Here is a 25,028-nt window from a genome sequence, read left to right as displayed (position 1 = left end):
ATGGTGTGTTGTAAGAATTGGCCAAAAAATTTACACATTCATTACATTTGTAAGGATTCTCCCCAACATGAATTCTTTGGTGAATCTTAAGAACACACTGTTTCTTAAAGGTATTTCCACGTTTAGTCTATCTGTATAGTTTCTGTCCTGCATGAATTCACTCATTACACCCAAGATGTGAATACTTGATTAAAAAAATTTTACAACATTCATTACATTTGCAAGGTTGCTCTTCAATATAACTTTTTTTTTTTTGGCTGCTTTGGGTCTTCGTTGCTGCGCACGGGCTTTCCCTAGTTGCAGCAAGCAGGGGCTAGCTACCCTTCGTTGCGGTGTGCAGGCTTCTCATTGCAGTGGCTTCTCTTGTTGCAGAGCATGTCCTCTAGGCACACGGGCTTCAGTAGTTGTGGCTCGCGGGCTCTGGAGCGCAGGCTCACTAGTCGTGGCACACGGGCTTAGCTGCTCCGCGGCATGTGGGATCTTCCTGGACCAGGGCTCGAACCCATGTCTCCTGCATTGGCAGGCAGATTCTTTATTTTTTTAATAAAGGTTTATTTATTTATTTGGCTGCATTGGGTCTTCATCACTGCATGCGGGCTTTCTCTAGTTGTGGCGAGCGGGGTTCACCCTTGGTTGCAGTGTGCAGGCTTCTCATTGCAGTGGCTTCTCTTATTGCAGAGCATGGGCTCTAGGCACGTGGCCTTCAGTAGTTGTGGCACACGGACTCAGTAGTTGTGACTCCCGGGCTCTAGAGCGCAGGCTGAGTAGTTGTGGCGCATGGGCTTAGTTGCTCCGCGGCATGTGGGATCTTCCCAGACCAGGGCTTGAACCCGTGTCACCTGTATTGGCAGACGGATTCTTAACCACTGCGCCACCACAGAAGCCCTATAACTCCTCTTATGTTCCACAGTTTTGATCTTTGGGTAAAGCCTTAGCCTGCACATTACTTTTGTGTGGTTTTTCTGAAAGATGTGTATTTTGAAGTCTAGTGCAGTGTGAGGCCTGGAGAAACCTCTGTCCATACATTCATACAGCTTCTCCTCAATATGGACTCTCAGTTGTTGTATAATACTTGAACTCAAGGTAAAACTGTTGCCACTCCCATTGCATTTGTAAACTATTGCTCCAGTATGTTCCCCCTTTTATGTCTGGGTAAAATCCTTGCTATGCACATTAGATTTGTGTGGTTTGTCTCCAAGACATACATTCTTATGTATCCTGAAAGTAAGCAATAATTCAAAACTTTGCCACATTCCTTGCATTTGTAAGTACAAAGTATTTGGTGAACCCCGAGTTTAGGCAATACCTAAAAAGCCTTGCCACATTCAGTAAATGTGTAAGGTTTTGTCCAGTACGGATAACCTGATGATTGGCGAGATGTGACCCGAGTAAAGGTTTTACACACTCATATCATTTGTAAGCTTTCTCTCCAGAATGAATTCTTTATCGAATACTAAGGTCAAACCATTCTCTAAAAGCCTTGACACACGCGATACATTTATACAGCTTCTACTGAGTATGAATTTTCTCATGAAGCCTAAGGAGTGAACACCTTCTAAAAGCCTTGCAACACTGATTACATTTGTAATGTCTCTCACCAGTGTGGATTACCTCATGGTAAGATAGGCTTGAATGCAAAATAAAGACTTTGCCACAATCAAGTCATTTGTAAGTTTTCTCTCCAGTATGAATTCTCCGATGATACACAAGGTGAGACCTATAACTGAAGAATTTTGCACATACTTCACATTTAAATGGTTTCTCTCCTGTATGGATTACCTGATGGGAAGTTAAGGTTGATCGCATACTAAATGCTTTGTTACACTCATTACATTTGTAAGGTTTCTCTCCAGTATGAATTCTACGGTGAGTCACGAGTTGTGAACTTTGTCTGAAGCCCTTGCCACACACATCGCATTTATGTGGTTTCTCTCCCGTATGGATTACCTGATGGGAAGTTAAGGTTGACTGCACGCTAAATGTTTTGCCACATTCATTACATTTGAAAGGCTTTTCTCCTGTATGAATTCTCTGATGATTCACTAGGTGATAAGTCTGTCTGAAGCCCTTGCCACATACATTACATTTATGTGGTTTCTCTCCTGTATGGATTACCTGATGGGAAGTTAAGCCTGATCGCACACTAAATGCTTTGCTGCACACATTACATTTGTAAGGTTTCTCTCCAGTATGAACTCTACGGTGAGTCACGAGGTGTGAATTTTGACTGAAGCCCTTGCCACAAACGTCACATTTATGTGCTGTCTCTCCTGTATGGATTACCTGATGGGAAGTGAGGCTCGAACGCACAATAAAGGCTTTGTCACACTCATGACACTTGTATGGCTTCTGCCCAGAATGAATTCTCTGGTGGATTTTAAAGTGTGATTTTTGACTAAAGACCTTTCCACATACATCACATTTATATGGTTTCTCTCTTTTATGGATTATCTGATGTGTAGTGAGAGTTGAACGCTGAGTAAAGGCTTTCCCACATTCATTACACTTGAAAGGGTTCTCTGCATCATGAATTCTTTGGTGAATCCTGATTTCAGACTGTTGCCTAAATGCCTTCCCACATTCATTACATTGGTAAGGTCTCTCTCCAGTATGGATTACCTGATGATTAGTTAGGCTTGAAAGAGCAATAAAGGCCTTGCCACACACATCACATTTGTATGGTTTCTCTCCAGTGTGAATTCTTCGGTGAATCTTGATGTAATACCATTGCTTAAAGGCCTTGCCACATTCAAAACACTTATATGGTTTCTCTCCAGAATGACTTTTCCGATGGTCAACCAGGCTTGAACTTTGGCTAAAAGCTTTACCACACTCATTACACGTGTAAGGTTTCTCTCCACTATGAATTCTCTGATGTCTTGTAAGATGTGAATTTTGACTAAAGACCTTGCCACACTCATTGCATTTGTAAGGTTTCTCTCCAGTATGAAGTGTCTGATGACTTGCAAAGTGTGAATTTCTAATAAAGACTTTGCCACATATATCACATTTATATAATTTCTTTCCTATATGAATTTTCTGATGTTTAATGAGGTTTGAGCGAAAATTAAAGGTTTTGCCACACTCATTACATTTGTAAGGTTTCTCTCCACTATGAATTCTCTGATGTCTTGTAAGATGTGACTTTTGACTAAAGACCTTGCCACACTCACTGCATTTGTAAGGTTTCTCTCCAGTATGAAGTCTCTGATGACTTGCAAAGTGTGAATTTCGACTAAAGACTTTGCCACATATATCACATCTATATAATTTCTTTCCTGTATGAATTTTCTGATGTCTGATGAGATTTGAGCGAAGGGTAAAGGCTCTGCCACACTCATTACATTTGTAAGGTTTCTCTCCACTATGAATTCGCTGATGATTTCCAAGGTGTGCTTTTTGACTAAAGAGCTTGCCACACTCATTACATTTGTAAGGCTTCTCTCCAGTATGAATTTTCCGATGACTTGCAAGGTGTGAACTTCGACTAAAGACTTTGCCACATATATCACATTTGTATGATTTCTCTCCTGTGTGGATTATCTGATGTCTAGTGAGGTATGAGCCCTGACGAAACATTTTGCCAAACTGACCACATTTGTAAGGTTTTCCCTTGTATGCTTTCTGTTCCTGTGTCAGTACTGAAAGATGGATAAGATCATTCCCATATATATTAGAAATGTTGGCCTGGACACTAGGAGGAATTCTTTCAAGTACTGAAAATGAGCCTCTACTGTTGGTAGACTTCACAGCTTGATTACATTCATAAATTTTCCCTTCAGCTTGATATATCAGCAGTTTATCTCGAAAGCTTGATCCAAGCCTATTTTCAACAGGCTTGTTTCCTGCATCCCTTTTCCAAGGTTGATTTCTTTTATAAGTGAGATTTTCTTTACAGGTTATAGGCATTCCTTTGCCATTTCTTTCATCATCTCTCCACTGATACTCAAAGTCATGCATATTTTCCTGGATTTCCTTGAAGTAAAAATCTCTTATTTCACGGCTTTCACGTGTTTCCAACATCACTGTTTGGAATACTTCTCCTCCATCACTGTTCACTCTAGGTTGTAATTTCTTCATCACATATATATGACAGATATCTACAAGATATAAAGAACCATAGGAATCCTATTAATTATAGGTCAGAACAAAGTCATTTCTTGTTGATAACACGATATTAAACCAAAAATAATACTTATCCTGAACAGAGTAATGAAACTTCCCAAACAAAATGTTCAAAATTTAAGGAACAGTAAAGAAATACGATCCCTTACGAAAGAAAGTGATCACATGTAATTCAAAGTAATCTCAGGTGGAGTATAACCTTTAAAAATTGTGAATCACTATGTTGTACACTCGAAACTTATATAATACTGTAAATCAACTATACGTTAATAACAAAATAAGGATATATAACTGAGAAAAATTAAAAAATAATAATTTTAGGGCAGCCTAGTCCCAAACACCCTATGACAAAAACCCTAACGCTGTACAAACTTGTATTAGCTCTCAAAAAAAGGGCATTTTCCCACCATGACCCCAAAGCACAGTAATTGGCAGTAAGCATAATGCTGTCTTTTTTTTTTTTTTTTGGCCACGCCGAGTGGCTTGTAGGATCTTAGTTCCCCAACGAGGGGTCAAACCTAGGCCCATGGCAGTGAAAGCGCTGAGTCCTAACCACTGGACTGCCAGGGAATCCCACTGCTGTCTTGTAACTGAGGAGAAAAAAGTATTATATTGTACAAAATTTCTGCATATTTGTACGTAAGTAAATGCTAAAGAACCGACAATGTATTATAATAGTAAATAATCCAAAACAAGCTTACGTGATGAATAATGTAAACAAATGGCAGTTTAGTATCGAAAAACAGATAGCATTGAGCTATGGCCTATCTAGGCAGTTACCTTAAATTATTGGCCCCAAAGTGTATGTAATACAGTGTGCTTTGAAAATTTATTTATTTATTTATTATTTTTAAAATTTATTTATTTAATTTATTTATTTTTAGCTGAGTTGGGTCTTTGTTGCTGCGCACAGGCTTTCTCTAGTTGTGGCGAGCGGGGGCTACTCTTTATTGTGGTGCATGCACGGGCTTCTCATTGCGATGGCTTCTCTTGTTGCAGAGCATGGGCTCTAGGTGCACAGGCTTCAGTAGTTGGGCTCATGGGCTCTAAAGCACAGGCTCAGTAGTTGTGGTACATGGGCTTAGTTGCTCCATGGCATGTGTGATCTTCCCAGATCAGGGCTCAAACCCATGTCCCCTGCATTGGCAGGTGGATTCTTAACCACTGAGCCACCAGGGAAGCCCTGAAAATTTATTAACTAGGGTCAGAGACAATGTTGTTGGGATCAATTACAAATAAAAACAACCAAGTTGGCAAAATGAGGTATAATTAAAAAGATAATATAATGAAAAAAAAAAAAAACAACCAAGTTATAATGTAGACAAACGGATAGCTCACAATAAACATGAAAGTTAATATTTTTTAAAAGTAATCTTCAAATCTTTACTGTGAAACATGAAATATTCTAAGCCCAATTTTTCAAATAAGGGCATCAGACTCACAGGGTTCATGTACATGAAACCAATTTACACAGAAAGTAAGTGAGAGAAACAGGATATTAATACCAAGAGTTCAGAAAGAAAATTTCAAGGGTGACACAAGAACTGAGCTGTATATAGCATTATTCAGCCATCCTTCCTGGAAATGGTTTCGGAGGCACCACCTCTGCACATATAAATTAAGGTCCTGCCTAGTGAAATTAATTCACTGTAGGAATACACATGATTTTTTACAATGTGAACAGTGTGGGAAGACAGTGGGATGGGTGAAAAAGGGCTCTGGAAATTAGGGAGTTCAGAAGAAAAAACTGAATATGCTAGCAAATAACAGTGTATTCCATCCACATCAAGGAACCATGTGAGGAAAGGTCAGAACTGGGAAGGCCAAGAATGGAGGACAAGGAGTAATGGACGTGTGGGAACACAGCTTGCGCTTTCTAAACTGTGGGAATGTAACTGTACCAGGGCAATGAGAATACTGAATGGGGAAGAAAAGAAGAACTTGTTTAGCAAGTAGCACTGTACCATCTCATTCTCAACCATGGGACTTATACCATGGGCATGCAACAAAAACAAAAGAAATTTAAAAAGGGAGAGAGTATGACATTGTAAAGAGAAAGCAGGTTTTCATCTCTAGCAATATTTGTTATGAAATGTACCAATTTTAATATCCACGAGTTCCATTGCCAGGAATATATATTCAAGAGAAAAACACGGGTTTCTCTGCTGGCGCAGTGGTTAAGGATCCGCCTGCCAATGCAGGGGACATGGGTTCAGCCCTGGTCTGGGAAGATCCCACATGCCATGGAGCAACTAAGCCTGTGCGCCACAACTACTGAGCCTGCACTCTAGAGCCCACGAACTGCAACTATTGAGCCCACGTGCCACAATTACTGAAGCCCACGTGCCTAGAGCTTGTGCTTTGCAACAAGAGAAGCCACTGCAATGAGAAGCCTGTGCACTGCAACGAAGAGTAGCCCCGATCACCGCAACTAGAGAAAGCCCGTGCTTAGCAACAAAGACCCCCCCGCCAAAAAAAAACAGAGAGTGAGAAAAATACACAGACATTCCCAGAGATATATCCAAGAATGTAAGAAGCAGGATCTGGAAGGAAAACATAGGAAATGGCCATAAAGAGGAGATAGATGAGTTTATTCTGCACATTTTCTTGCAGATACAATGAAACCTTACAGTATAGCAAAGCAGGGAGACAAGCGTTCACAATGATAATCTCCTAGCTGGGTGGGCAGAGAGTTCGTTTCAGGAAACAAAGATAAGAGGAGGTGTTTCCCAAGGCATGAGCATTTTAAGATGTGATCATATTAGTTAAAAAAAGAAAAAAGAGGGCTTCCCTGGTGGCACAGTGGTTAAGAATCCGCCTGCCAATGCAGGGGACGTGGGTTCGAGCCCTGGTCCGGGCAGATCCCACATACCGTGGAGTAACTAAGCCTGTGTGCCACAACTACTGAGCCTGTGCTCTAGAGCCTGCGAGCCACAACTACTGAAGCCCGCATGCCACAACTACTGAAGCCTGTGTGCCACAACTACTGAAGCCCGTGCACCTAGAGCCCGTGCTCTGCAACAAGAGAAGCCACTGCAATGAGAAGCCCGTGCACCGCAATGAAGAGTAGCCCCTGCTCACCACAACTAGAGAAAGCCCGCTCCCAGCAACAAAGACCCAACTCAGCCAAAAATAAATAAATAAATAAATTTAAAAAGAAAAAGAATCTTATTAACTAAATTATTAATTACCTAACATTGTAAAAATTTTAACAATTTGTCATATCAACTTTTTAGACTAAGACTCCTTATTCGGTGTTAAAAACAAGTGTCCGTTTTGCTGCCCTGCTCTAATTACTGGAAATCATAGCACTGGATCTCTTAACACAATCTCTGCCATAAAAAAGACATGAAAAACGATGTTGGCAAGATAGCAGACCAGTAAACTCCAGGCACTCAGCCCATGGAGACACTGAATTAACAACAATATACAACAAGAACAAAACCCTTTGTGGGTTTTGTTTTGTTTTGTTTTTGTTTTGTTTTGGCCACACCACATGGCTGGCAGGATCTTAGTTCCCCGACCAGGGACTGAACTCTTGCCCTCGGCAGTGAAAGCACAGAGTCCTAAACACTGGACCGCCAGGGAATTCCCAACAAAATCCTTTGGAATAACTCTAAGAACCAGGTGAGAAGCTGAAGCACCCAAAGAAATGCCTACACTGAAAACACAGAACCAAAAAGTGTAATCATAATGATTTTTTTTTTTTTTTTTTTTCATAATGATTTTTGACTCAATCCCTCCCAGGCACAATAAGGTGAGAATAAACAGGAGAAAGTTCCCCAGTTCCCAGCTCCTCCTTTAAGAGAAAATGCAAATCAAACCCTCAAGGAGATATCACTTCACACCTTGAGAATGGCTATTATCAAAAAGACAACAGAGGGGGAATTCCCTGGCGGTCCAGCAGCACAGCCAAAAGAAAACAAAAACAAAAAAACCAAGAGGTATGAGTGTTAGTAAGGTTGTGGATTAAAGAGAACCCTACCGTACTATCGGGAAGATTATAATTAGTTTTAGCCACTGGAAAAAACTAATTACAGTCAAAGTATTTTTTTTAAAAGTACCACATAATGTAGTTATTCCACATGTGGGTATATACTGAAAAGAAATGAAGTCATCACTATCACAAACAGATATCTGCATTCCTATGTTCATTAGAGCAGTATAAGCAATAGCCAAGATATGGAAACTACCTAAGTGTCCAACTAATGAATGGATAAAAAAAAAAATCTCATTTCTATACAAAGTGAGATATTATTCAGCCATAAGAAAGAATGAAATCCTGCTATCTGTACCAACATGGAAAGCATTTGAAGTATGCTAAGTAAAATAAGTCGAGAAAAAAACAAACATAGAATAATCTCACTTATATGTGGGGGGAAAAAAAGCCAAATACAAACAGAAAGTAAAATAGTGATTACCAAAGGCTGGGGCATAGCAGAAATGGGGAGATGTTAGTCAAGATGAATTAGTTCTGGGGATCTAACATACAGCATGCTGACTATGATTATCAATACTGTATTATATACTTGAAAGTTGTTAAGACAGTAACCTTCTAATGTTCTCAACACACAAGCAAAATTGTAATTATGTGAGTTAATGGATGTTTTAACAAACATACCTGGTAATCTTTTCAAAATATACACATGTATCAAATCATCACACTTACCTTACACAATATTATATGTTGATTATATCTTAAAGCTTGAAAAAACAAAATACAAAGGAATGCACATAAAAGATACTGGTTTATCATGTGAATAAAAATAATTTTAAAAATGAAAATAGAAAAAAAGACCGTAGGAAACAGAGTCAGAGCTAGAAAGAAAAAAATTAAATTAAGAGATATACAAAAAGAATAAAAAACTACAGAAAATCACAAAATTAAAAGTTGGTTCTTTAATCAGATAGACATAATAAACCTTTAAGTAGATTAACTAACCAAAAAGAGAGAAGGCCCAGTAACTAAAATAAAAGACGAAAGTGGGGGCATTACAATTGATTCCACAGAAATAAAGAAAAATTAGAAGAGAATACCAAGAACAATTCTATGCCTAAATATTGCAAAATCTAAATGAATTCCCCGAGACACACACCTATCAATAGAGTCATGAAGAAATAAAAAATCTGAACAGACCCATTCCTTGTAAGGAGACTGAGTCACTAATCAAAAATCACTGATCAAAATCAAAGGAGGACTTCCCTGGTGCTCCAGTGGTTAAGACTCCGTGCTTCCACTGCAGGGCAAGATTTGATCCCTGATTAGGGAATTAAGATTCCACACGCCACGTGGTGCAGCCAGAAAAAAAAAAAAAAAAAGAAAGAAAGAAAATCCAAAGGAAAGCTAGATAGCGTCTCTACTGAATTCTACCCAACATCTTAAAAGAATTAAGATCAAGTTTCTTCAAACTCTTCCCCAAAATTTGAACAGGAAACACTTCAAAACTCATTATGAGACTAGAATTACTCTACAATCAAAGTCAGACAAAGACTCTACAAAAAAACCCAAAAACCAGACTTCCCTGGTGGCGCAGTGTTTAAGAATCCTCCTGTCAATGCAGGGGACACAGTTTCGAGCCCTGGTCTGGAAAGATCCCACATGCCGCAGAGCAACTAAGCCCGTGCGCCACAACTACTGAGCCTGCACTCTAGAGACTGCGAGCCACAACTACTGAGCCCGCGTGCCACAACCGTTGAAGCCCGTGCACCTAGAGCCCGTGCTCTGCAACAAGAGAAGCCAATGCAATGAGAAGCCTGTGCACCACATCGAAGAGCAGCCCCCATCGCCACAACTAGAGAAAACCTGCACGCAGCAACGAAGACCCAACGTAGCCAAAAATAAAATATAAAATAAATAAATCTTAAAAAAAAAAACCCACTATCTCTGATGATTATTGATGCAAAACTCATCAATCAAACAAGAGTAAATGAAATTTAACAGTACTACAAAAGGATTATACAGTACAACCAAAGAGGATATATTCTTGGAATGCAAGGATGCTCCAACAAATGAAATCTTTCAATGTAAAACTGCACATTAAATATAAGAAAATACACTACATGATTATCTCAACTGATGCAGAAGAGCATTTGACTAGTTAACAGCCTTTCATAATAAAAACACTCAATACAGTAGGAATAGAAATAAATACAGTAACACAATAAAAGACTAATATAAAAAGCCCACAGCTAGCATCATACACAATGGGGAAAGACTGAAAGCTTTTACTCTCAGATCAGGAACAAGACAAGATACCTACTCTCACTATTTCTATTAAACACATAGCTGGAGTCCCAGCCAGACAAATGGGCAAGAAAACAAAATAAAAGGTATCCAATTAGAGAAAGGAGAAGAAAATTATGCCTGTTTAGAGAGGACATAATCTAATATGTAGAAAAAACATGAGATTCCACAAAAGAACCCTGATATAAGTAACTAATGAATTCAGAAAAATTGGAAGATATAAAGTCAACATGTAAAAATTGTATTTCTATATGTTAATGATGAACAATTAGAAAGAAAATTGAGAAAACATTTCCATTTCAAATAGCATCAAAAAGAATAAAATACTTAGGCAAAACATTAGCCACATAAAAAAGACTTGTACACTGTAACTAAAATCGTTGCTGAAAATTATTAGAAAATACACACGTAAATGCAGATATCCCCAGTTCATGGACTGAAAGACAACACTGTCATTACATCAATACCAACAAAATGATCAAGAGATTCAAAGTAATACCTAGCAAAACCACAATATCAATTTTGGAAAAAATAAACACTTACATCCTAGGACACACACTGAATCTCAAGAGACCCTGAATAGGAAAAACAACCTTGAAAAGAACAAAGTTGAAGGTCTCATACTTCCTTATTTCAAAACTTATTAAAAAGCAAAACTAATAGTAAGAGTGTGGTACCAGTATAAAGACAGACAGAAACACCAGTGGAAAAGACATCAGAAATAAACTCTTGCATATACAGTCAAATGATGTGCCACAAGGGTGTCAAGATTCCTTAATGAGGGAAATGCAGCCTCTTGAAAAAAAGATGTTGAGAAAATCAGATACCCACATGTAAAAGAATGTAGTTGGACTGCTGCATGAACCCATATAAAAAATTAACTCAAAATAGAACAAAGATCTAGGGACTTCCCTGGTGGTCCAGTGGTTAAGAATTCACCTTCCAAAGCAGGGGATGTGGGTTCGATCCCTGGTCAGGGAACTAAGATCCCATATGTCATGGGGCAACTAACCCCATGCGCTGCAACTACTGAGCCCGCATGCCACAACTAGAGAGAAGCCTGTGCGCCACAATGAAAGATCCCACATGACACAACGAAGATACCACATGCTGCAACTAAGACCCAACACAGCCAAATTAATTAATTAATTAATTAAAAAAACAGAACAAAGATCTAAACATACAACCTAAAAGCATAAAACTCCTAGAAGAAAACATAGGAAAAAATCTTAATGGCATTGGATACAGCAATGATTGAGAACATATGACTGCAAAAGCACAGCAAACGGAAGTAAAAACAGATAAATTGGACTATGTCAAAATTACAAACTATTGTGCGTCAAATCACACTCAGTAGAATGAAAAGACAATCTGCAGAAGGGGGAGAAAATATTTGCAAATCACGTATGTGATAATGGGTTAATACTGAAAATATATGAAGAACTGTAAAAGAGTCTGATCACCAATTTCACAATGAAGGGACATTCCCCAATTCAACCACCCACACATTACAAAAAAAACAAGAAAACTAAGAATATCATAAAAATATGAACCTGATGACTAAATAAATAAAAGTCAAGTTCATTTATAATGCTTAGAGGTACTCCCCTGGTGGCACAGTGGTTAAGAATCCGCTTGCCAATGCAGGGGACACGGGTTTGATCCCTGGTCCGGGAAGATCCCACATGCCGCAGAGCAACTAAGCCCACAAGCCACAACTACTGAGCCCACGTGCCACAACTACTGAAGCCCGTGCTCCGCAACGAGAAGCCACCACAATGAGAAGCCCATGCACCGCAACGAAAGTAGCCCCCCTCGCCGCAACTAGAGAAAGCCCGCAAGCAGCAACGAAGACCAAACGCGGACAAAAATAAATAAATAAGTAAAAATTTACTTAAAAAAAAGAAAAAACAGTACTTCATTGAAGGCATCATTCAACTTCATAAGCTGTCTCATTAAGATGCTTCAGGGGGCTTCCCTGGTGGCACAGTGGTTAAGAATCCGCCTGCCAAGGCAGGGGACACGGGTTCGAGGCCTGCTCCGGGAAGATCCCACGTGCCGCGGAGCAACTAAGCCCCGTGCGCCACAACAACTGAGCCTGCGCTCTAGAGCCCGCGAGCCACAACTACTGAGCCCATGTGCCACAACTACTGAAGCCTGCGTGCCTAGAGCCCATGTTCCGTAACAAGAGAAGCCACTGCAATGAGAAGCCCGCACACCACAACAAAGAGTAGCCCCCGCTCGCTGCAACTAGAGAAAGCCTGTGCGCAGCAACAAAGACCAATGCAGCCAAAAATAAAATAAATAAATAGATAAATTTATTAAAAAAAAAAAAAAAAGATGCTTCAAAATGGGCTTCCCTGGTGGCACAGTGGTTAAGAACCCACCTGCCGATGAAGGGGACACGGGTTCGAGACCTGGTCCAGGAAGATCCCACATGCCGCAGAGCAACTAAGCCCGCGAGCCACAACTACTGAAGCCCGTGCACGTAGAGCCAGTGCTCTGCAACAAGAGAAGCCACCGCAATGAGAAGCCTGCTCGCCACAACTAGAGAAAGCCCGCGAGCAGCAATGAAGACCCAACGCAGCCAAAAATAAAATAAAATAAATAAATTTTTTAAAAAAATTAAAAACCACACAAAAAAACGGTGCTTCAAAATAGTATTTGTTGAAGTCGGATAAACAATGACACATACAGGGTATGAAAACTGTGGAATGAACAGTTTAATCAACAGCCCCAGAGATATGAGGATGTGAACTTGGACAATGTTGACCCAAGGAGAAATTCCTATACCATTTCTTGAGGCTCCAAGGGGATGATGATTAGTATATGTGAAAAACATTGTCACAGTTGCTCTTGAGACACGCTTTTGTGATACGCCTCAAAACCAGAAAAAAAAAAACTGGAAACACTTATCAGTCAAGTGTTTCTTTGTGTTTTTTCTTTTTCTGGGCATGCAGCATGTGGGATCTTAGTTCCCTGACCGGGGATTGAACCTGCGCCCCCTGCATTGGAAGCACGAGGTCTTAACCACTGGACCACCAGGGAAGTCCCCCCTCAAGCTCCTGTGATGCTTTCTATTTCAGTATCCTGGGACATGCTGACCACTCTAGTGAATAGCTTCAAGTGGTGTTTCTGTATGTAACAGAATAATATTGTGACGAATTAGTAAAAATATCTCCATCAAGAATGCTATGTTTCCGGACTTCCCTGATGGGCAGTGGTTAAGAATCCACCTGCCAATGCAGGGGACACAGGTTCGAGCCCTGGTCCAGGAAGATCCCACATGCCGCGGAGCAACTAAGCCCATGCGCCACAACTACTGAGCCTGCACTCTAGAGCCCACGAACCACAACTACTGAGCCCACGTGCCACAACTACTGAAGCCTGCGCGCCTAGAGCACGTGCTCCGCAACAAGAAAAGCCACCACAATCATAAGTTCGTGTACCACAACGAAGAGTAGCCCCCGCTCGCTGCAACTAGAGAAAGCCCACATGCAGCAACGAAGACCCAACACAGCCAAAAATAAATAAATAAATAAATAAATTAATTAATTATTAAAAAAAGAATGCTATGTTTCCAAGTAACCCACTCCACAAGAGAGTGGAGAGAAGTTATTCATCACCTAAAGATGGCTTACCACAGCAACAAACAAACAAACAAAGGATGAAATTTCAAATACCTAAGAATGGGCATTTTAAAAGCAATTTCAGAGGCAAAATCATGCAAACTAAAGAAAATATGACATCAAGAAGAGTCTACATTCCCAGACTAAGTAGAGAGGTAAAAGAACAAGAAAAATACAATATATTGGGGTCAGATATTATAGAACTTTAACACGGGACCATGGGCTCTACCCACAGTCGCCAAGCTCAGAGATTCATACGTGCTCCCCATGTGGGATTGGGGATCAAAGAGAATCTCTTCGTCCATACTGTTTATAGTTTTCCTAAGTAACAATTACAGACGATCCAACCCATTTCCCCACTACACACCCCCCAAAAGTATGTGGCAAAAGCAGAACAGAAGAAATGGCTGAGGGGGAATTCCCTGGCACATTCACTGGTTAGGATTCCGGGTTTTCACTGCCAAGGGCCCAAGTTCAATCCTTGACTGGGGAACTAGGATCCTGCAAGCTGCACGGCACAGCCAAAAAAAAAAAAAAAAGGAAAAAACAAAAACAAAAAACGAAGAAATGGCTGAGGGATCTGAATGGCAGCCATGGCCTGAAACAGATCCACGCAGGTTCCGAGGTGCCAGGTGGGATCTAAGAGCAGCCACTGTTTTCCCATCATTTAATTAGTTCTTCCAGGTACACCAAACTGAGACAGGTCCAGGGGTTTGGACTACGGAGGCCTCAGCTCTTAATGGAAAATCCCATGCAATCAAGTACAGAAGAAGAGACCAAGGGGGAAACAGATGCCTTTGAAACAACTCACCACGTGCTCCTCAAATCAAGCAACAAGTTCACAACACCCAGACGGCAGAGCGTAGATCATGATAAAGACCTTGCCTTTGATTCTATTGGAGCTGCAGCACCACAGGGAGGTGAAAGGATGAATTTTACACATTGAAGGAGAGTGTGCTATGCTGGGGAGAAGAAAGATTTCCCCTGAGAAAAGTTCGTAAGTAATAAGCTTCGAATTTCCTAAAGAGCTCTTCCCACGAAGGGAGAGATTTCCAAACACCATTAATGGTGTGGCTTCCTCTCTGCCCATCTGAGATCTGACCTGTGTTCATACTTCTGATACATCCCCACCCACTGGTTTTTTGCTATTTTCATGTCACTCTTCACAGTCAAGGGGTCTTCCTCTTGCTCCAAAATGCAAATAATATTCAGGTCAGGAACAGAAATAACTGCCCAAAAGAGAAAATAAATAATATGTTGTGGGTTTCCCAGAATCCCAGCTCTTTGATCAGCACAGGAGTGAGCACACAACAAATGGGTCTCAAAAAATATTTCACAGATTCCTTCATTCACTGCTTGCCTCCTTCTGAATGCAGACAGAATAGTATCATGTGCAGATAACTGGCTTTCTTCCAAGAAGTAGTGACTCAGGGCTTCCCTGGTGGTGCAGTGGTTAAGAATCTGTCTGCCAATGCAGGGGACACGGGTTCGAGCCCTGGTCCAGGAAGATCCCACATGCCGTGGAGCAACTAAGCCTGTGCGCCACAACTACTGAGCCTGCGCTCTAGAGCCCGCGACCCACAACTACTGAACCCGTGAGCCACAACTACCGAAGCCTGCGCGCCTAGAGCCTGTGCTCCACAACAAGAGAAGCTGCCACAATGAGAAGCCTGCACGCTGCAATGAAGAGTAGCCCCCGCTCACCACAACTGGAGAAGGCCCACGTGCAGCAGTGAAGACCCAACGCAGCCAAAAAGAAAAATTAAAATAAATAAATAAATTTATTTTTTAAAAAATAGTGACTCAAAAGCACAGCAGTATGAAATAGGGAATCAGATATTTTAAGTTTCCAATTGGGCTTTATCAATACTGAAGCTCTGGAACAACTCCTGGTGTATCATGAAGTGAGCAGATCACCAGAAGAAAGGACAACGTTAAACTCCTGACACTACACCATGAAGCTTTTCATGTCTGAGTCAACAGGGCTTTGAGCTCAGTGAAGCAATGCAGGGGCTCCCAAAATGCACAGAAGGGAAAATGCAAAGATACATAGGGCAGATCCCAATTTCTGGAGGGAAGTTATCCTCACCCAGGGAGAGCAGGTTCCTGTAGGTCTCCACCATCACGTCTCTGTACAAGGCCCTCTGACCAGGGTCCAGGCATTCCCACTCTTCCTGAGAGAATTCTATGGCCACATCCTTGAAGGTCAACTGTTCCTGAAATGAAAACACATTTCAACAAGGGGCCATGAGGAGAGTCCTTATTTTCACACAAAATGAGAAGAGGAGAGAGGGGTAAGGATCAATTCAGTTGAAGTATGTATTCTGACAGATCCATGTTAATATATTTAGAGCAAATTATGGGTCTCAAATTTTAATTTCTTATGCTTTTTCATAGAGATTATAATATCTTCCATTGAATATGGATTTTTCATTTTTTTGGACAATACATGAAATGCATACAAATAAAATTCAACAACAGGTTGTCCAGGCAGAAGTGTTATATATTATGTTTCACACACTGAGTGATATTCAATATTTAGATGAGCTACAGTATGACTGGTGTCTTCAGAGATGACAAAGTCCACAGTGGCTTTAAAGAAAAGTCAAAATCTTAAATTATGATGATACCAAGAGCAATGACTAGAGCTGTCTGAATGCTTCCTATATGCAAAGCATTATTCTAAATGTTTTACATGTATGAACTTGTTATCAACATAATAGCTCATTAGAGAAAGTCCCATTTTTATTTTTCAGAGGAGTAAACTGTGTCCAAGACACTCTAAGAACCTTGCCTCAGAACAAACAGCTAGGAAATGGCATAGCAAGCACGAAAACTCAGGTAGTCAGACTTTAGAATGGAACATAAAATATCAAAGTTAAGTGACGGATAGAGGATAAATGTACACTGACAGAGGGTTCCCTGAGAAAACTTGAGACAATTTCAAGGTTAACCTATAGAACTGCATAAAAGGTCACTACACACACACACACACACACACACTGAAGATATTAATAACCTTCCTACTATAAAACATTAACGTGACAGTGTAGGAAAAATTTAAAGCCATGGAATACACTCAAGATATAATTTCAGGGACTTCCCTGGTGGTACAGTGGTAAAGAATCTGCCTTACAATGCAGGGGACGCGGGTTCAATCCCTGGTCAGGGAAATAAGATCCCACATGCCGCAGGGCAATTAAGTCCGCATGCCACAACTACTGAGTGCTCCCGCGCCTAAAATAGAGCCCTCGTGCCACAAACTACAGAGCCCACGTGCTCTGGAAACCCCACGCCACAACTACAGAGCCCATGCACCCTGGAGACTGCGTACCAGAACTAGAGAAGAGAAAACCGCACGCCACAACCAGAGAGAAGACCATGCACCACAATGAAGAGCCCACATGCCGCAACTAAGACCCAACGCCAAAAATAAATAAAATAAACAAATAATAAATAAATCTTTTAAAAAAAAAGATATAATTTCAACTGCTAAAAAATATAAAACTTACTAATGAAATGATGTCTTTTATAAAAGCCATGGACTTACACATTCATGCACTCAGGCACTGATGTGTAAACACATAATTAACTGAAATGAGAGGAGGTGTGTGTCAGTCCACGCGCTCTGGAGCCCTTGCACCACAACTACAGAGCCCATGCGCTCTGGAGCCCGTGTGCCACAACGTGAGAGAAGCCTGCGTGCCGCAAGAAAGATCCCACAAGCCACAACTAAGACCTGATGCAGCCAAAAATTTAAAAAAAAAAAAAAAAAGGTACAAACATGAAAAAATACATAGAATACTGTAGCTCCCATCTCTTATTAGTGTTACACAGAAATTTAACTGATGAAGATAAAAAAATTTATCACAGTATTAGATACTTCCAAAAATCACTGCATAATTAAAAACCATGACAAAAATGAAATTGGGGGAAAACCTTATTAAGCAAAAGTATTTCATCAAACGTCATGATCAGAAGAAAACACTGGATGCATTTCCTCTGAAATTACCGTGGAGAAAAGTGGGCTGGCCAGGGCTCCTGCCGTTCACCACTGTACAGTATGTCTGAGCAAGTAGAGGATGTAAAAGGGAGGAAAAAACAGAGAGTGAGAGGGAGAAACAGAGAGAGAGAGAGTCAAAGAGCTAGAACTGTTAAAAATCACAAATCTGGACTTCCCTGGTGGCGCAGTGGTTAAGAATCGATCTGCCAATGCAGGGGACACGGGTTCAAGCCCTGGTCTGGGAAGATCCCACATGCCGCAAAGCAACTAAGCCCGTGTGCCACAACTACTGAGCCTGCACTCTAGAGCCCGCGAGCCACAACTGCTGAGCCCATGTGTCACAACTACTGAAGCCCACGTGCCTAGAGCCCATGCTCCGCAACAAGAGAAGCCACTGCAATGAGAAGGCCGCACACCTCAACAGAGAGTAGCCTCCACTCGCTGCAACTAGAGAAAGCCCGTGCGCAGCAACAAAGACCCAACACAGCCAAAAATAAATCAATAAAATAAATAAATTAAAAAAAAAAAATCACAAATCTAAGGGCATGGATAGGATTAAAGTGACATGAGGGAAAAAGATATTCCATGATAAAGAGAAAGCTGGGGTAACTACATAACATCAGACAAAATAAAGACAAAAAATGTCACAAGAGACAAAAAACATTATATAATGATAAAAGGGTTAATTCACCAAGAAGATATAACAATTATAAATATTTATATATCTAACATTAGAGCTCCCAAATATATGAAGCAAACATTGACAGAAATGAAGCAAGAAATAGACAGCAGCATAGTAATAGTGTAAGACTTCAATGCCCCAGTTGTACTTATGGATGGAACCAAACAGAAGATCAGTAAGGAAACAGAGGACTTGAACAACACTATAAACCAATGGGAACAAATGGATATAGAGAGATCACTCCATCCAATAACAGCAGAAAACGTCCTTCTCAAGCACACATGAAACATTCTCCATGACAATTTGTTAGGCCACAAACCAAACCTTAACAAGTTTAAGAAGATTGAAATAATAAAAAATATCTCCTCTACCTCACGGAAATGAAAACAGAAACAGATAACAGAAGAAAAACAAATATCCATAAAATCTGGAAATTAATCATCTCCTTCTTAAACAACCAACAGGATAAAGAAGGAATGACAAGGGAATTTTAACAATATCTGGACAAAAATGAAGTATAAAATATAATGTACTGGGACTTCCCTGGTGGCGCAGTGGTTAAGAATCTGCCTGCCAATGCAGGGGTTACGGGTTCGAGCCCTGGTCCAGGAAGATCCCACATGCCGCAGAACAACTAAGCCCGTGCGTCACAACTATCAGGCCTGTGCTCTAGAACCTGCGAGCCACAACTACTGAGCCCACAAGCCATAACTACTGAAGCCTGTGCGCTCTAGGGCCAGTGCTCCGCAACAAGAGAAGCCACCACAATGAGAAGCCCACGCACCGCAACGAAGAGTAGCCCCTGCTCGCTGCATCTAGAGAAAGCCCGTACATAGCAATGAAGACCCAACAAAGCCAAAAATAAATAAATAAATAAATTTTTTTAAAAAAGGAGAAAAGATCTCAAATCAGAACAAAAGACATAAATAATAAAGACCAGAGATAAATGAAATATAAAATAGGAAAACTACATAAAAATCAAAAAAGCAAAAGTTGGTTTTTTGAAAGGATGAACAAATTGACACTTAGCTAGGCTAAAAAAAAAAAGAAAATATTGAATTAACTAAAATCACAGATGAAAGAGGAAAAACTGTAACTGAATCACAGAAAATTTTAATCACTATTAAAAGAGAGTACTATGAACAATTTTATGCCAAAAAATTACATAACCTAAAAGATATGGGTAAATTCCTAGAAAAACACCCTACAAAGATCTAATCACGAAGAAATAAAAAATGTGAACCAAGTCATACCTAGAGAGATTGATGCAGTAATCAAAAACCTGCAAGGCGAGGATGATTCAGCACACAAAAAAAATCAATCAATACACCACATTAATAGAATGAATGAAAAATAACACATGATCATCTCAATTGATGCCGAAAAAGCATTTGACAAATTTCAAGGACATTTAAAGATAAAAACACTCAGTAAATTACCTCAGTATAATAACAGCTAATATTATAAAGCACATAGCTAAGGCGCCTCTCCCCGCCCCGTCCTTGGTGCGCCACGGCCGTGGAGCCCAGCGGAGCCACCCGCGCCGCGTCGCCGGTTTAAGCGCAGTGCAGGGCCGCGGCCAGGGGCGACGGTAGTGAGACCAGCGCTGCGCCCCAGCCCCCCTTTCCCTCCATGGTTTCTCTCCGCTCCCGTGAGTAACTTGGCTCCGGGGGCTCCGCTCGCCTGCCCGCACACCGCCCACCACCCGGGACCGCGCCGCCGGGCCCTGCGGCTAGCAGACCCCTTCTGACCGTCCTCGCTGCGCAGGCTGGGACGCCTCTCCCCGCTATGCCCCCGCCGCGGAAAGTTAAGTTTGAAGAGGGGGGAAGAGAGAAACATGGACATGAAGAGGAGGATCCACCTGGAGCTGAGGAACCAGACCCTGGCAGCTGTTCGAGAACTTGTCCTGGACAATTGCAAATCAAATGATGGGAAAATTGAGGGCCTAATGGCTGAATTTGTGAACTTAGAGTTCCTCAGTTTAATAAATGTAGCTTTGGGCTTCCCTGGTGGCACAGTGGTTAAGAATCCGCCTGCCAATGCAGGGGACACGGGTTCGAGCCCTGGTCCAGGAAGATCCCACATGCCACGGGGCAACTAAGCCCATGCGCCACAACTACTGAGCCTGTGCTCTAGAGCCTACGAGCCACAACTACTGAGCCCACATGCCACAACTACTGAAGCCCACATGCCTAGAGCCCCTCCTCTGCAACAAGAGAAGCCACCGGAATGAGAAGCACATGCACTGCAACGAAGAGTAGCCTCCCACTCACCACGACTAGAGAAAGCCCACGCGCAGCAACAAAGACCCAATGCAGCCAAAAATAAATAAATAAATAAATAAATTTATTTAAAAAAAATAAATGTAGGCTTGATTTCAGTTTCAAATCTCCCCAAACTACCTAAATTGAAAAAGCTTGAGCCCAGTGACAACAGAATCTTTGGAGGTCTGGATATGTTAGCAGAAAAACTTCCAAATCTTATACATCTAAACTTAAGTGGAAATAAACTAAAAGATATCAGCACCCTGGAACCTTCGAAAAAGTTGGAATGTCCGAAGAGCCTGGATCTGTTTAACTGTGAGGTTACTAACCCGAATGACTACCAAGAGAGTGTCTTCAAGCTCCTGCCCCAGCTGACCTACCTGGATGGCTATGACCGAGAGGACAGTGAAACCCCTGACTCAGATGCCGAGGTGGATGGTGTGGATGCAGAAGAGGACGACGAAGAGAAGATGAGGACCAGGAGGAGGAGGAGGAGGAGGAGGAAGAAGAGTGTGATGATGAAGAATATGAAGATGAAGATATAGAAGGGGAGGATGAAGATGAAGTCAGTGGGGAGGAAGAATGTGGACATGATGGAGAAGCTGATGAAGATGAAGATGAAGATGATGAGGATGAAGAAGAGGACAATGAAGGAGAAGATGAGGACCAGGAGGAGGAGGAGGATGGTGAGGAAGAAGAGTGTGATGATGAAGAAGATGAAGATGAAGATGTAGAAGGGGAGGATGAAGATAAAGTCAGTGGGGAGGAAGAAGAATGTGGACATGATGGAGAAGCTGATAAAGATGAAGATGAGGATGAGGAGGAAGAAGAGGAAGAAAGCGGGAAAGGTGAGAAGAGGAAGAGAGAAACAGATGATGAAGGAGAAGATGATTAAGACCCCAAATAACCTGCAAAAAGAGAACTGTTCAGTACTGGTTGGACGGCTCACATGGATTTGGTAGCTGTTTAAAAAAACAAAAAAAAGGTAGCTGTGATACAAACCACAGGGCACCCACCCACCCACCCAAAGAGCCAAAGAATAGTTCCTGTGACAGTCCGCCTTCCTCCATTTAGTCCCTCTTGGAAATCCACCACCAAGCTTGGGGACTTCATCCCAACAGAATTGTAAGCGTTGTTAGGTTTTCATGTAAGGCTCTTGCTGTAGCATGGATAGCTGTGATTGGTGAGTCAACCGTCCGTGGCTGCCAGTTACATTGAGATTGTAACAGCATCTTTCTTTCCGTACAACAAAGAAGCTTTGTAAATAAAATCTTAACATTTTGGGTTTGTTAAAAAAAAAAAAAAAAGCACATAGCTAACATCAAAATCAATGGTAAAAGATGAAAGCTTTTCCTCTAAGGTCAGAAAGAAGGCAAAGATGTACACTCTCTACACTACTATTCAGCAACGTACTGCAATACCCAGCCAGAGCAATTAGGCAAGAAAAATGCAGAAGTAAAATTATCTTTTTTTTGCAGATGAGTAGATCTTATATGTACAAAACCATAAAGATACCACAAGGAAAATGTTATAAATAAAAAACAATACTAGAAAAGTTGCAAGATACAAAATCAACACAAAAAAAATCACTGCTTTTCTATACACTCAAAATGAATAATCTGAAACAGACAATCATTTTTACTATAGAATCAACAAAAAAAAACACTTAGTAGTAAATTTAGCCAAAGAGGTGAAAGACTTGTACACTGAAAACTACTAAACTCTGCTAAAAAATAAACAGAAACACATCCCCTACTCATGAACTGGAAGACTTAATGTTAGAATTCATATGGAATTTTAAGGGATTCCAAGTAGACAAAACACTCTTGAAAAAGAAGAAAGATGGATACTGTGCTGTTTCAGATTTCAAAACATATTAAAAAGTAGAATAGCATGGCATTGGCATAACAGATATTTAAACAAATAAACCAGGGATTTCTCTGGTGGTCCAGCAGGTAAGACTCCGTGCTTCCAATGCAGGGTTTGATCCCTGGTCCAGGAACTAGATCCCACATGCACGCCACACTAAGAGTTCGCATGCCACAACAAAGAAGTCTGCATGCCGCAACTAAGAAGTACACATGCCGCAACTAAGAAGTATGCATTCCGCAACTAAAGATCCCGCATGCCACAACTAAACATGTCGCAATGAAGATCCCGCGTGCCACAACGAAGACCCGGCGCAGCCCCCAAATAAATACATAAATTAAAAAAAAAAAGAACAAATAAAACAGAATAGAACATTCAAAAATAAACCCCTGCACGTATGCCAACTAATTTTTGACAAGGATGCTAAGACTACACAATGGGGAAAGGACAGTCTCTTCAACAAATGCTGCTGGGAAACTGAGTATCTACCAGCAAAAGAATGAAGCTGAAACATTACCTGCATCAAACTTAAAAAACCTTCTGTGTGTCAAAGGACACAGTGAGTAGTGCGAAAAGACAACCTCCAAGGAATGAAGGTGATGAAGATGACTTAAAGAATCTCTAAGTGTCAAGAGACTTAGGTTGATTTCATAGTTTAAAATCAGTGATGGAATAAAACACCATCTATCACTGATGTCTCTGAACTTTCCATTCCATTCCCAATGATTAAGATTTTGAATGAAGTACACTCATTTAGCTTCAAGTGTACTAAAACAGAACTGATTTCCCCTTATTGGTCTATGTTCTAGATTTTACCAGGTATTTGTACATATTAATATGTGGCTTCCACGTGCAGCTTCTTTATCAGGGTTTACAGAGAGTGGACACTGCATCCAGATGGGGCCCCTAAGCGATCCCTGCTGCCCAATAGCACTGACACGGTGTCTCCAACTCATGGGTGCGAACCCCTGCCCAGGACTATGCTTAGTGGAGACTCTAAGTGGAGATTACAAGCCCTGAGGGAAGCCCCCAGGTGAGTGTGAATGTACAGGTGTCAGGCTCAGAGTCAGAGATCAGCGAGTCCAAAGAAGGGCATTTCAGGAAGGACAGACAGAAGAAACAACTGAGAATATGACTTTACCTGAGAAAGAGCCATTCCTGCCTCCTTTTCTTTCCTCTTCCTCCTCTTCCGGGCTTCTTCCTCAGACAACGTTGAGTCTTTAGAGGTTGACCTTGAAAGTTGAAAACAGGCTGTTTAATGCTTGGAATCAACACACCCCCTTCCTGAGTCACCACCACACACACAGGGAAGACCTCAGCATGTGGAACAGACAGTCCCCTGCTGCCCACTGTCCCAGGAGGGACTCAGGACAGTAAACTCCCACACAGAGACCAACAAGGGAGCTTCCCCACACTTTCCTTCAGATCAGGCTCCCCTTCTGGTGAGGCCCTCATGTACACAGCAGCAGTGGGCACCTCAGCTGGACCCGACGATCCCCTGCAGGTCACAGACCAGCCCTGATCCATCCCCACACAGAGCAGAGCCCCTCAGCCTCAGCCCAGATCTCAGCCCTCAGGAACGGGAGGACCTGGAGCCATGATGCTCAAATGGATACAAATTAGAATCACCCGGGGAATTTTCAATATTACTGAGGCTGGGCCAAACCTCAACTATTTGAAGGGGAATATCTGGTCACAGGACACAAAACATATGTGCAAAACGCCTCAGCAATCTAATGTGAAGTCTGGGTTAAGCACCACTCAGAGGAGTCAAGCCCAGCACACCTCTCACTTTCTTTGTCTTTTCCAGCTTTACTGAGGTATAACTGACTAATGGAAATGGTATATGTTCTATATGTATTCTATATCTATATATATACGTATATATATATATATGGTGTACAATGTGATCATTTGACAGGCATATGCAGTGTGAAATATTTACCACAATCAAGGAATTAACACATCTATCAACTCACAATTACCATTTTTCATGTCTGTGCGGTGAGAACACTTAAGATTTACTCTCGGGACTTCCCTGGTGGCGTGGTGGTTAAGAATCTGCCTGCCAATGCAGGGGACACGGGTTCGAGCCCTGGTCCGGGAAGATCCCACATGCCACAGGGCAACTAAGCCCATGTGCCACAACTACTGAGCCTGCGCTCTAGAGCCCGCGAGCCACAACTACTGAAGCCCACGAGACTAGAGCCTG

The 25,028-nt window shown here is 41.4% G+C and overlaps 2 protein-coding genes and 1 pseudogene across 2 annotated transcripts; 1 reads left to right on the top strand and 2 right to left on the bottom strand.

The window, feature by feature from the left end:
* LOC118885142 overlaps positions 1-25,028 on the bottom strand; it is a 584,965-nt pseudogene that overhangs the window by 134,637 nt on the left and 425,300 nt on the right.
* LOC118885086 (zinc finger protein 347-like) lies at positions 2,321-24,358 on the bottom strand. The gene is given in 5 exon segments (XM_036833437.1): positions 2,321-2,528; positions 2,530-4,100; positions 16,088-16,214; positions 23,958-24,048; positions 24,276-24,358. Coding segments are annotated over 5 exon segments (1,938 nt in total). The 5' UTR covers positions 24,344-24,358; the 3' UTR covers positions 2,321-2,447.
* Positions 20,482-22,011, top strand: LOC118885149 (acidic leucine-rich nuclear phosphoprotein 32 family member B-like). Its single transcript, XM_036833552.1, has 3 exons — positions 20,482-20,692; positions 21,053-21,393; positions 21,579-22,011. The coding sequence occupies exons 1-3, from the start codon at positions 20,521-20,523 to the stop codon at positions 21,840-21,842; spliced, it is 777 nt and encodes a 258-aa protein (XP_036689447.1). The 5' UTR covers positions 20,482-20,520; the 3' UTR covers positions 21,843-22,011.

The sequence above is a fragment of the Balaenoptera musculus genome, chromosome 19 (assembly GCF_009873245.2).
Source record: "Balaenoptera musculus isolate JJ_BM4_2016_0621 chromosome 19, mBalMus1.pri.v3, whole genome shotgun sequence".
Lineage (NCBI taxonomy): Eukaryota > Metazoa > Chordata > Mammalia > Artiodactyla > Balaenopteridae > Balaenoptera > Balaenoptera musculus.
This window is presented reverse-complemented; position numbering and strand designations above follow the sequence as displayed.

Bases quoted from the DNA above. Each gene is read 5' to 3' on its own strand.
- LOC118885149 (XM_036833552.1), top strand. From the start codon at position 20,521: ATGGACATGAAGAGGAGGATCCACCTGGAGCTGAGGAACCAGACCCTG. The intron at 20,693-21,052 runs GTGGCACAGTGG...AAATAAATGTAG, and splicing joins TGTAGCTTTGGGCTTCCCTG to GCTTGATTTCAGTTTCAAAT. The intron at 21,394-21,578 runs GCAGAAGAGGAC...GAAGATGATGAG, and splicing joins CCGAGGTGGATGGTGTGGAT to GATGAAGAAGAGGACAATGA.